This window comes from Alligator sinensis, unplaced genomic scaffold, assembly GCF_000455745.1.
Source record: "Alligator sinensis unplaced genomic scaffold, ASM45574v1 scaffold156_1, whole genome shotgun sequence".
Classification (NCBI taxonomy): domain Eukaryota; kingdom Metazoa; phylum Chordata; order Crocodylia; family Alligatoridae; genus Alligator; species Alligator sinensis.
Window position 1 is genome coordinate 5001878 of NW_005841844.1, and position 13415 is coordinate 5015292.

Consider the following 13415-nt stretch of genomic DNA (forward strand, 5'->3'; position numbering starts at 1 on the left):
ATTTACCAGTGGGGAATTTCTTTAGTGGCTGCAATGCTTCCTAGGCCCTGCTCACTGGCATAGGGGGCATGTCAGGAAAAGGAGGGGCATAACAAAGATAAACTAAGCTAAGATTTTATCACAAGTTTCAAAATTTTGGGGGGGTGTCTGTAGTTTTTTTTTTTTTTTGTGTGTCCTAGCTCCTGGAAACACGCTTATACTCAAATCCCAGTTTTCATTATAAAAAGCAAACTCCCCTTCCCAAATTTCAGTCTACCTATAACAGAAAAACAAAAGTGAATCTCTATCCCCTATAGTTCCATAGGACTCCTAAAAAACACAAACCCTTAAAGCTCAATAAATAACAGACAATAATAACAATTATTATCTTAAAATAATATATAATAACATTATTATAATATACTATTATATACTATATATATTATATACTACTATGTGTGTGTGTGTATGTACACACACACACACACACACACACACACATATATAAAATAACAATTATTATCTTAAAATTCTCAGGACTTTTTGAGACCTGATTCATGAGCTTTAAATCTCTCAGGGTGGCAATGCTGAGCTATGCTGATGCTTCATTGGAATAAAGATTCCTGAGGGTGGGGTTAGACAAAACCATCCTGAGGCTGCTTTAATGGTGGGGCAGGTAATGGGGATAATGCATGGATAGGATTCAGAGGTGGGTCTTCCATATATGTTTGATGCCCCTGAGCTACACAATTTCCAAACCAAGTTTTGGTGTGCTGAACACTACCTTTTCAAAGTTTCCAGTGAACTGTGTTGAATCTGTCTGAGCACTTTGTCAAAAACAACTAAGAAGAGGTTGATGATGGCTGTTCAATATTACTGATAAAATGCGGCTTCCAAATGGCCTTTAAGAATATTCCTAATGGGTAATACCTATAATAAAAGCAATGTCATTTAAACAGATTTTCCTTTTCTACAGGTAGACGCAATATATTTGCAGCAAAAAGATATTTGCTGCTGCAAACTCCACACTGCCCTGGTGAGGCACCCCCTGCCCACACAGCAGCAGTGAGGAGCACAGCCTTGTGCTGCTGCCACTGCTGCTGCTGTGCACGCAGCGGATGGATGGTGTTTCCATGGCAGTGCAGCGCTCACAGCAACAAGCACCTACCCCATGCAGGCCCGCTGTGCCCTGCAGTGCCAGGTCGCACCTGCTGGGTTGTGGAGGCTCCAGAGGAGGGCAGCAGTGGGGAGCTTAAGCCCGCAGTGGGTAGCCCATCCCTGCCCCACACACAGACCTGGGGGGCACAGGTCCCCCCTGTTCTTCCAGGAGTGTGCGCAGCACCGGTGAGCCGGCCCCATCCCTTGCCCACTAGACGAGCCATCCGCGGCCCAGTCCCACTCCCCACAGGTGAAATTCTGGCTCATGATGAAGTTAATGGAAGATCTGCTAGTGAATTCTATGAAAGCAGGATTTTATCTTGAGTTGGCTGTCGCAGGGTGACAGGCCCAAGGGGCTGGAAACCCTATGCCAGGGATGGAGGGGCAGTGAGAAAATGCCAGAGGCCCTGGTGAATGGCCCAGGGTGGGCCAAGACCAAAAGGGACCTGCCACAGGTGCAGGAGCTGGAGGTGTAGAACAGTGGCTGGTGCCACCTGCATGATTTTTGAGCATGCTGTCGATGCAGCTGGGACAGTGCAGGGGCATGATGTCATCAGTCAGTCAGCACTGAAGTGGCTACAAGAGCCGGCACAGGCTGGTGAAAAGGGGGACAGCAGCACAGCAGCTGCAGGCTCCCAACTGGCACGTCCAGGCATGCAACATCCCAGATACATTGAGGGGATGCCCGGGGGAGGTGTTGCCCCTATCTGGAAGGACACTATTGACCGGGGAGAATGGAGAAGCCAAGGATATGAGGGGCCAGTAACCCACAAAGACACGTGAGTGGGAGGAAAAGCATAGTCTCCCTGTTTTCTGCTTTACTTTTGTGGTTTCATTTTGTTCACCATTTTGGGAGACATTATTTCACTAATACTGCCAGGGCCAGGAGCTCCTGGAGAGCCCGGGGCAGAGGACCAAATCTGGATGGGTTAAATTGCCTGTCCTATCAAGGGGAGAAGTCCCGGAGAGCCAGACTGCATTCTGGAGGCCAACTCAGACTATGAATGATGTTTAAGTTTCCGTTTAAGTTTTGTGTATGGAGCAGGGGAAAGAAGTAACCACTCCATAGCCATTCCACAGGAGCCCCAGGGCTGTGCAGTTAACCAACCAGCCCTGTCTAGGGAAGGTGGTCGACCCAACCGGGATAAAGGGGCAGGCCTGACTGGACAGGAGCCCAGGCCATCAACCACATGGTGAGACACCAACAGGTTGGCACATGGATGGGGTGTAGGGGAGGCGGAGCCGCAAGCGACATCTGCACAGGGTGCACCTAGGGGAGTCTCCATCACACAGAAGCCTCCTGCATCTACTTCTAAAACCAAGGTGTGGAGGGTGAGCAGTTGGATTTTCCTTTAGGAGGATGCACCCCATGGACAGTAGTGCTGAAGGTCGCAAGGGCCCAAGTCTAGGTCACCAGGCCCTGAGTTGCTCTGGCATAGGTGGGCACATCGGCAAAATGGGTTTTGAGTGAATTTTTAGGTATTGCAAAAAAGTAGTTATGATGGTGATTTTATGGGACACTAAGTAGAGACTGAAATTCACAGACCTTTGATCCAAAGACAATGCATTGCCTGGGATATACCTGGTTTTCACAAAAAACAAGATATTGTTTCAGTAAAAGGTTTCATCAGGTTGGTAAGGACAATGATGGCAAAACAGAAAGTTATGGATCCACACATATGATTTGAGCAGATTAGTTAAAAATATAGCAAGATTCAGTCAATTCATGGAAAGCTAAACAAAAGCTGAAAAAACCACAGTAGATGTAATCTAGAAGTCAGATTTAGTCAATCCTACAAATATAGTTATTTTGTTTTTGAGAATATCCATGTTGACTCATAAAATAGTTTAAAAATGTTTCCTCTTCCAAGCAATGCATCCTTCTACTGGGCTGTGAGATTTATGAGAACTCAAGAATCCTCTTTGAAAATACCATCTAATCTTTTTATTTAGTTTAATTTTTCCAAAGCCATGCACCAAGCAGGAAAGGTGTTGGGGTTGGGTAAAGAAAAACACTTTTAGTTTTAGGGGAAAACAGATATCTAAATTACTATCCTGATGGTTTTCTTTGGGATCATCATAACTGCTAGAGGCATTTATTACTCATTAGTGCTGGTCTCTAAATGCGTTTGGCTAAGGAATTTGCCACCAGAAGTATTTGTATTCATATACTAAACTTAACCCCTGCAGTGAAGGTAGAAGTTTCTCTAATATCAAGGTGCCGTTTACCTCTTCACTTGCACATGTGATTTGCACTTCTTTTTAGCTGTGTTATGTATATGGAGGAGATAGGCCTTAACCAATGTGCAACTGTCAAGCAGGAATTAACTGAAGGGAGTGGGAATCTGATGGGGGCCTGCCTTCACTGACTACTGCACTTCTATGCAAGTCCAGCCTTATTCACTATATATGCACCTGGTGTTGGGGCAGAACCTTGCAATGGTATCCAATAGCTACTATGTAGTGTGCTATGCCAGTGCTTACCCAGAATTTCAACCTGATGTGGAATAAGTTAATGTTTTGTTCACAGAGAACATGTTCCATTATTCATGTGGCAAAACTGTCAAGTTAGGTATAAAAAGCGTGGAAGGGAGGGTTGCTGTTTCCTACTCACTTTGGTAAGAAACCATATTGTTTTCAGATAGCAAATACCATTTCAAACTGGATTTTGAAATATCATGTACACTTGACAATACAATTGGGCACTATTCAAACCATTGGTTAGGTTCTGCTGAATGGCAATGGTAGCTGTTTTCAAATTAGCCCTGACACATATTTTGAGACCTTTGTGTTACAGATTAAATAATTACAGCAAACTTTAAACATTTTTAGTGAATTAAATATTAAATTGCATTAAATTGCATAAACAAGGAATAAAACCTTTTAGCTTTTCTTTAAACTTATTTGCAACTTTTGAAAATATTTGTGTGGCATGAAAGAAACAAGCTTACTGAGAAACACAGACAGTTTTTCTTCTTTAATTGAAACATCCATGCTCTTTGTTTTCTACCAAAAAGCAATGAACGGTAATAATGTAAGATAAATATACAATAAACTTATAGATATGATTGTAAAACAACATCATTCTAATGTTTTCATTTAATTACCCTGAAATGCATTCTATTTCATATTCATTACTCAAAAACCAATTTGAAAGAGAAAGAGGTGATGGGACTTATTCAGAAAGACGGACTGTCATTCACTGCAATAGTTATCTAATATACAGAAGTTAATAAACCAGATTAATCTACAAGTCCCTTTAAGCCATCACTGAGTTTAGAACAACTGCCTCTTTGACCTTTAACCCTCCTGCTGTGCACCAGTAGCAGGTGCCAGCTGCGCTAAAATTATAGCTGACGTGTTTTAACGCAAAGTCTTTTCTTACTTTGCTTCTGACCAGCAGCTGACCCTGTAGGAGTGATTGTTTCATGTGCTGGCCTAAAGGCTACATAAACCAGTAACTGATAAACAAAAGCATACATATACCAGCTGCCTAGCCTGAGGGTACACATCCTACACTGACACCTCTAGCAGTTTATCCTGCAAGCCAAATTACGGTTTTTTGTTTCCATACATGCATTTTGTACAATACTTGTTACTTCACAGAACTAAACTTCTGTCCACACCAAAAGCTGCTTGTGGCAACTTGATATCAATCTGAATGATTAAGAAAAGATTCAACTTGATTTAGCACTTTCAGCAAGAGCATGAAATCTTGAGATACACTGATAATAAAACCTCATTATGTAGTTTACTGGTAAAAGCCTTAAAATTCAACTCTAATTCATAAATGACACTGAACCAAAGCAGGGCACTAAACAAAGCAGCATCAGAAATGGGACAAGGCTTTTATATATTTTTTGTGATTTTATAATGAACAGCCCTTCTGTGTAACGATAGCTGAATCTTTAGCATTATATTTTAGTTTGAATTTACTGGAGCCTTTACTTATGTGTAGTAAGGAACGTGTATAAAACTCTGGAAAGCATATTTTCCATTAAGATAAGATGGCTTTGACACAGTTGTTTTGCTGATACAAATTACACAAGCACAAAAACAATCAGAGTAATGATTAAATGCAGTTATGTACATGGGAGACTACTAGTGCAAATGTTAACATATTTAAATGGTTTCCCTTCATTAAAAAAATTATATATGATATTAAACCATCAATCAAACTGAAACACTAGAGTCTAAATGTATTGTCACTGGTTAAAATAAATGACTTTGAGACTGAATTTTGGCTCACTCAATATGGTGTCTTTTCTGTTGCTTAGCCACCCAAGTCTCTGCTGGCTTGGGCTACATCTGGTATATTTCCATCCCTTTCAATTAATAAAGAAAGTTATGATACTATTGGATCACATTTTTAAACTGTGCTAAGAGGTTGAAAACAGATGCCCTAGTGAAAATCTCTCTGTCACTGTTAGGGCTCAATCCTGTATGATGCTGAAAATCCTGGTCTCAGTCCAACAAAACATTTAAACATATGCTTAATTCCAAGCATGGGAATATTTTCCTCAACTCCAAGTCTTACTCATGATTTTAAAATTAAACACATGCTTTGCTAGATCATGCTGCCAAAATATTTAACACCTTGCATCATCAACCCCTTTCAGTATCCTTCCAAATATTGTTCATTACAAATGCATGTGCTGGAGTTCTTCTATGGATTTTTCTGCATGATCCATAGGATGTGCATTAAAAGTCATTTCCTCTCAATGTTTATAATTTTTATCATTTAGCATGTGTATGACTCCAAGCTGGTTAAATACTTTATTGGAGTCTACATGAAAAACAAATGTAACATATTTTACTGTATAAAATGGAGAAAATAAGAGGTAACTGTCAATTTATGCCTCTTTTTTGTATTTTAATATATAGTTAGTCCTTTAGTTTCAATTGGACCTTGCATTCCTAACTTCCTGTCCTAAACTGTTGTGCAGTATTGATGCACAGTTTTATTCAGATTATTTTATTTATACAATCAAAGCTCTAAGCATCTGTACAGAATTCAAACGTATAAAAAACAAACCAACCAATATAATAGCACACAGCTCCTCTGCAATACGACTCATTGGATAGTAACATTCTTCACTTGCTAATCCAAATACATTTTCAAAAAACAAAGGCCAACAAAACAGATGAACATTGAAATATAACTGAAATCCAGACTGAACCAGTCTATTGAACAACTGCCACCTTTTATTTCAGACCTGGCCATATTTCAGTGACTAGTACGCTCCTTACGTATCATACAGTGTCGTTGTTAATATTCATTAGTATTTGCAAATATCTTTGAAACACTTAAGGATATATAATAATACACAATTTTCTGTAAAGATGAAATAGGAATGGAATGGGAGGTCAATATTCTCAGACAGAGCTAATATTCTACATTAAATACATTTCTACAGAACAGGCGTAATTAAAATATATATACATAAAAAATTCTAAAAAAATACATTCTAAAATTTAAAATAAAGTCTTCTACTGAAACTGGTGGAATTAATACTAGTTTTATAGATGGAATTTTTTGAACAAATAGCACATGAAATCAGAAGCCCTGTAAGATCGTTTTATTATATTTTTATAATGCAGTTGTTACAGTCATACCTTTAATTTTGATAGAACTTTCCATACATAGATCTCAATGTAGGTTATACAAAATAATTCATTTGGCTTTACAACACCTTTCTGAGGCAAGTATTTTTATTTGATTTGCAGGTTTAGGTATAGATATGTCTGGCTGAAGGTCACATGCAAACACAGGAGATGGGAACAAAGCTCAAATCTGACTTCTTTTTCTAGGCTTAAAAAGGATGCTCTTAATTTATATGTCTATGTAAAAGTATCAGTTTCTAGTAGTGCACTTGCCCTTAAGCCCTCTCAGCCTGTAATTTTACAATCACAACTATTCATTTAAAATAATGCTGGCATATGACACACCTAAGGAACCAGAAAGGGAAGCAGTATCCTTTTAACCAGACTACTACTTGCTGCTTAAAGGCTAAGAAAGAGGACCAAGGACAGTGCTATTATGGCAGCACACACATTTAGTGAACTACTGGTGAACAAACTATTATTTGGAGCTTTATCATGAAAGATTTCTTGTGAAATATTTCATATCTAGTTTGAAATCATAAATTTAAATATATGCATGTCCCCTCTGTTTCCATAGGGCACACATGCAAGAAAAGGACTTCCCCAACAAAATGTCCTGGCTAACTGCACATAACAAAATAATATGAAACCATCCAAAAAAGGCATCTGTTTCTAACTTGGAGGAAGATTAAGAAGAGAATTTAAATATAGAGGCAACTGTGATAAGAAACCAATGGTTTACTTCACCAGTGACTTGCCTGCTTTTTCAATTTGTTACAATCTTGTTTTTCATTAAGAGCTTTCTTCCTCCCAGCTCAGCTTTTTCCTTTACATTGAACCAGGAGTAAAGTTATAATCTTGAGTTTGTGACAACAGTCCTTAGTAGAAAAGTGACTATGGACTGCAATGCTACAATTTCACTTTTATGACTTCAGTATACAAAAGGCTTGAGACAGATGCCATGTGTCTAAATGAAAGTATGTGATCTTTCATAATTAGCAAAAAATATAAAACCGAAACATTTGCACATTGTATTAATGATTTATTTTAGAGGTTTCCTAAAACACAGGCTTACTTTTAAGTTCTCCTGTAAATTCAAAGCATTGTTAAAGAATGCTGTTGCTTCTCCTGCTGCTTACTACAATTAAATCGAATCAGAATTTTAAGCATGAAAAATGTACTTTATTGTATGTCAAAATGCTGAATAATAACATTTCAATTCAAATACAAGAAATAATGACAAGAAGAATGAAGCTGAGCTCCTTTTTGTTGTAATTCATGTGTGGCTATATGGCATGAAAAGCAGAAAAGGATGTACGTGGTTTCCATTTAAGTCTCTACTAAAGTGTGATCCTTGTAACTCATGTCAGCTCATCAAAATCTATAGTGAAATACATTTTTTTAAAAAGACATAAAAACTTATAGTGTTGGCTTTTATCTTGGGCATGAACTAAGGAGCTGCTTAGCCAATAAAAAAAACTATTTGCATATGAGCAATGTTTACTTTATAAAAGATTGTAACCCTTTAGAGTGATATTAGCTTCAAATATAAAATTAAAATTGTATCAGAGATATAATCTCTAAGAGATGTCTCATTCTGGGGAGGTGTAAGGCATCATGTTCACAGCATTTGTAATTAAGCTCTTAATGGCAACTCTGATAAAGATGCTCATTCTATACAAATTTTATTTTATTCTAGCAAACTAGCAGAGAGAATCAACCATACTAAATAGAAAGAAACCTTAAAATTGCACTGCTGTCTCTAGACATAACTCTAATGCCTATCCCAGAGGAATTTTTCCATCAAAAGGCATAAGTAAATGAATGCCTATTAGTAGATTGCACATAATGAAAATACTTTAATACTGCCAGCTATCAATCCTAAACAATATACACAGTTTTTCTCCTTGAGGCTTTAGCACATTGGTGCTTATTTCTTTCCTTTACTAAACATTCAATTTAATACATATTTCTTCCCCCCCGCAAGTATTTACTATCTTATTTTATTTTTCTAATTTTATTTAATAGATAGACAATTTCTGTTTAGGCTAAATGCAAAGGGATGTACGCACTGTCACTGATAACACCCATGCGCAACTGTAACAGGTTGTCAACAATAGCTATAAAAGACGAAGTTAATTTTTCTAAACTGCAAAATTTAACCAACATTTCCTCTAGTAATTTCCTTTGCTAAGAAGAAAAGAGAAAAATATCAGTACACAAAATAAATGGTTGTTTGTGTACTGTGATAATCTGAATACATGCCTCACGGCCTTATCATCTCTCTTACCTTCCTTGTGACACTTGTATTATTATTAACAATAATCCTGTGAATTTATGTCTTCCTTCAGAGGGTCTTAAAGTTATTTGTATAAAAAATATTATCAACTCCACTTTACAGAAGAGAAAAGAGGAAAATGACTTAATGAAGATATGCTCCAGTTTCACTGTATAACTTTGGAACATAAACATCTCATTTATCAGAAACTTTTAGATGTCTAATTATCCTTCTTGAGATTGAAGTTGAAAAAATGTTCTAACTAGTAAATAATTGCAGCATATTGCATCAGTTTAGTTTAAAGACCTGACAAACCTCTCTAAACTCAAAGTACAATTACTCATTAGGGTCTAGTTTTTCAGCACTGTTAAGCAATTTGTAACCCATTCCTTTTAATAGGGTTACGCATTACTTAACTGACACAGATGTCTTGAAAACTGAAACCTCTGGTTATGAAGCAGCAACCTTGTTCATTAGCATCCATGATAGTCAAATCATCTATAAAACCAGTGTTTAATGGCCAGCCGATGAATAATCAATGGTTCACTTTTCATCTGAGTGTGAAAATGAGAATAATCTAATACACTGTCCCTCTGGTAAGATGTAAGGCCTTAGGTTCCGTTTCTATTCAGAGCTGATTTATAACCCAATGGAAACCTGATGTAAACATATGATCAATGAGTCCCATCACTGCTGATAATAACCCCCAACCGGCCCACTCCCTCATCCCAAAAGCCATCCCTTTAGGCTATTAGCTTCGTCCAGCTAATCCTCCCTACTATTCCTGACTGCTGCTTTTACCTTGGCCATCCGTTCAGTCCAGCAGACTCAGAAGTAATTTTATACGCAGTAGAGAGCGGGTAGAATTGATTTTTCACTCAGCGCTCAGTTCCCATCTGAATAATTATCAATTTTACTGCCTCATAAAGGGAAGAGTCAAAATTTCAAATCAATTCAAAAGAGCTTCTGAGACCATAGAAACCGTGCATGAGAATAAAGGTCAAAGTTGTCAGTGACCTCGGGAGATGATGTCAGATATTAGTACGCTGAATAGTTGACATCAGAGGCACTCAATATAATATGACTAGTGCTAATGCAAATCATATTTATGCTGACTACTGGAGACCAGTCATTAATATTTAAAAGAGTATCTGAAAGCCTGCATTCAAAATAAATATAATGTATTCCATGGATTATGAAGTTAATCAAGATAGATGACCGCTTACTCATATACTATAAATTGAAAGATTCCACATATTATTACCACACAAAATATTACAATAAGAATGAAACAAATGCAAGGAAATCCAGAGTCAAGGCTGCTGTTCTGTCTTTTATGCTTAGCTCACTATACTCATGATACCCTACTGTGTACAACAGTACATAAGAATGCTAAATCCACTGTCGGATTCCATGCAACATCCACAAGACAAGGATATTGTGAGAATTTGTCAGTGGCATTATGTCATATCCTGATAACGGTGACAATAATAAATGTCACAGATTGACTTATAATATGTAACATAATTCACAGTCACCATTAAAAAGTCAACATTTGCCACACTCCGCACCTCCGATTAGAATAGTAAATAATGATGGTATCTATATTGTAACTGTTATGCTATACCAGCTCTTTTTAAAAATGGCAACCAACAACTCGTTACCAAAGTACAAGGACAGTGAGAGCATTATCTTGTAACTGGTATTTTCTTAATTCCCTTTGTTATCTTTAAAAGCCCCCAAAAGCAAATTTGTCATTTGTGAAACTACATTGATGAAATTGTACTAAGTGCTCTGGGAATCTATGGATCCTTGCACTAACAATAATTTTACGCACTTAAAACTGGCATATTAAATAAATTTAAATAGCCTACATTGCTTCCCCTTGCCATGATGTAGCTAGACTGTAATATACACTTCTGGGAAGAAAATAGAAATTCTTCTTGACCACTGCTAGCAGTGATCAGTTGCATACCTGAAGCATAAAATTCGATTTCTCTATTGTATTTACCTTTGACACAATCCCAATTAAAATATAAAATACACCATAAGTAAAGCATTTAAGCACCGTATCAAATACACTTTAAAATTAAAATAGGAGTTGTACATTTAAATAGCCAAATGTATTACTGAAACAACTGAAGTGTTTTTGCCTTACTTAAAATATTTTACAAACCCCACTGCCCTTTCTCTACAGACCTGTGTGTGGAATAAATTAAAAATGAGCATGGAGTTTCTTCGTCTTATAAGCTACAGTCAAATGTAAAAGACATTGTTCCAAAAAATGGAACAAGCAAGACTAAAATATAATATCTATGTCATCAGCACAATAAGAAACACGTTCGCCATACTGAACTGATATTGGTACGGAAACAAATGAGTAATTAATTGCGGTGACAGAGCATAAAAATACCACCTTACTCAGAGTAATACTATTGCTAAGTAACTGAAATGATCATGATGTAATGCACTTCAAGTTGAGGAAAATAAACAGGAAAATAAGGAATTGAGGAAAATTCATGAATTTAATAACGTCCTCAGGCAGGGTTGTGAAACATATGGCTTGCAGGCTGGATCCATGTATCTAGCCTACAGCCTTGATCATGAACCCTCCTTCAGCAGCAGTCAAGTACCTGGGTGAGACCGGCAGAAGTGTGGGAAGAAGGCCAGCATCATCAGGTCTTAACTGAGGGCCAGAGCAGCAGCACTAGAACTCCAGGAGCACCACAGGAAGAAGCCCAGCACCACGTTCCTGTGGTGGCAGCCAAGTGTCTATAATGCCAGGCTTCTTCCTGCTGGATCCTGAACTGCCAAGAAGTGTCAGCCGGATCCAGCATAGGGAGGGAGGGGGGAGTCTGATCTTGCCTGTGGGGCTGGGCCGACACCATCCGACTCATCCCAGATGAGTCTGACACTCTCATCCTAAAGGAAAACTTCAATTTACCTGTGGTAGCACTTCTGGGTTCTGTTGCATGAAATGTAGTAATCTTTGTCCCTCCTGTGAAATTTCTTTACATCTGAGTGGTTTCTTGCCTTCTTTTGCTATGTGCTTGAAGAGGTAGGTAACAATGTAGTCTAAGCTAGCACAGCAGCTGGAGGAGACAATAGTATCTGCATAAACAATGAAAGAAATAATTTTAGTAGGGTTGGAGTGTTATTTCTGTCATGTAACAAAAAAGTTAATATTACTATCTTGTAACAGTGAATAAATTGTACAGAAATAGCAACCTTGGAAGTTTATGTCAGACAGGGTGTGTCTACATGTGCTGCAGACTGCGCAGTACTCCCTAGTACTGCACAGTCCCAGTGATGCACAGGTTGTTTTCAACCCTGTTGTGCAGTAGCAGCGGCGTCACAGTTAGTGCCCGCTGATGCTACGTCACCATAGCTTGTTGCTATGGCAACGTAGCGTCTCATGTAGATGCGCCCACACTGGATTAAATGATACGCTGTTTTACCATTTGCTCTTGCTTTCGACAGTTTCTCCTTATTAAACAGAATATGGACTCAATTCTGCAATTTACAGTCTTACAATCAATCCTGCATGGGGATTCATTGCACTGTCTTCCTGTTCACAGAAAACTGAAGGATCAAAGCTGTATTTTTATTGATGTGCCATTTTATATTTAGGTGACTCCAGATTTCTGGAAACCAAGTTGGATTTTCCTTATTACAAAGAGTCAATGTTAAGATTTAAAGTAACATTTTTAGATCTCTTGACATGGCTAAGCACCCTAACAGTCACAAATGTATGAAGAATGCCATAAAATTATTTTTATATGAAGAACTTTGGATTTGAAGGAAATGCCTGGGTCATCAATATCAGTTCCCTGTTTTTGCAGGCAACTGAGTCATATTTTCAAGCATTCCAAGTGCATCAAATATTTTACTAAATACGTAAGTGGTGCTTCCCTGTCCAGAAAAAGGTTATAGCCTATGCTTTCATACTGAAAAAAGTGTGACAGTCACAAAAGGCAGAGAAGGAACAGCATGAGGAAGGTGGATGTTTACAATAAAACGGTTACTTGGTCACTTTATTTAAAGCTTGATAGTTTAATTAATTAATAAAATACAAAAGGAAGATAACATAATAATGTTTATCGACTAACATTCCATTAATATTTCTGGGATATAAATGCACTAAAGCAAAGCAGGATTCAGTAAATAGCAAAAGCAAATTCACATCTTTACTTACTGTTTCTATAACTAAGATAACACATTGGGAGATTAAAAGCTTAAACTTATTTGCAAAGTAAATATGTCTGTCTGATTTATCTAAGTTATTTTGTTGCTAGGTGTAGCCCGCTGTGCTGCTGCTGCTGCTGTGAAAGTGTGTTCTGTTTGTTTGCATCAGCATGGTGATAATAGGATGCTGGTCATTTTTTTTTACACTCTT

At 37.8% G+C, this 13415-nt stretch overlaps 1 protein-coding gene across 3 annotated transcripts in view; it reads right to left on the reverse strand.

Moving 5' to 3' along the window:
- RANBP17 (RAN binding protein 17) overlaps positions 1-13415 on the reverse strand; it is a 284936-nt gene that overhangs the window by 35877 nt on the left and 235644 nt on the right. For all 3 annotated transcript variants that reach the window (XM_025206123.1, XM_025206128.1, XM_014520979.2), the window contains one exon: positions 11964-12130. In XM_025206123.1, the coding sequence (XP_025061908.1) occupies positions 11964-12130 (167 nt within the window). The remainder of the gene's footprint in view (positions 1-11963; positions 12131-13415) is intronic.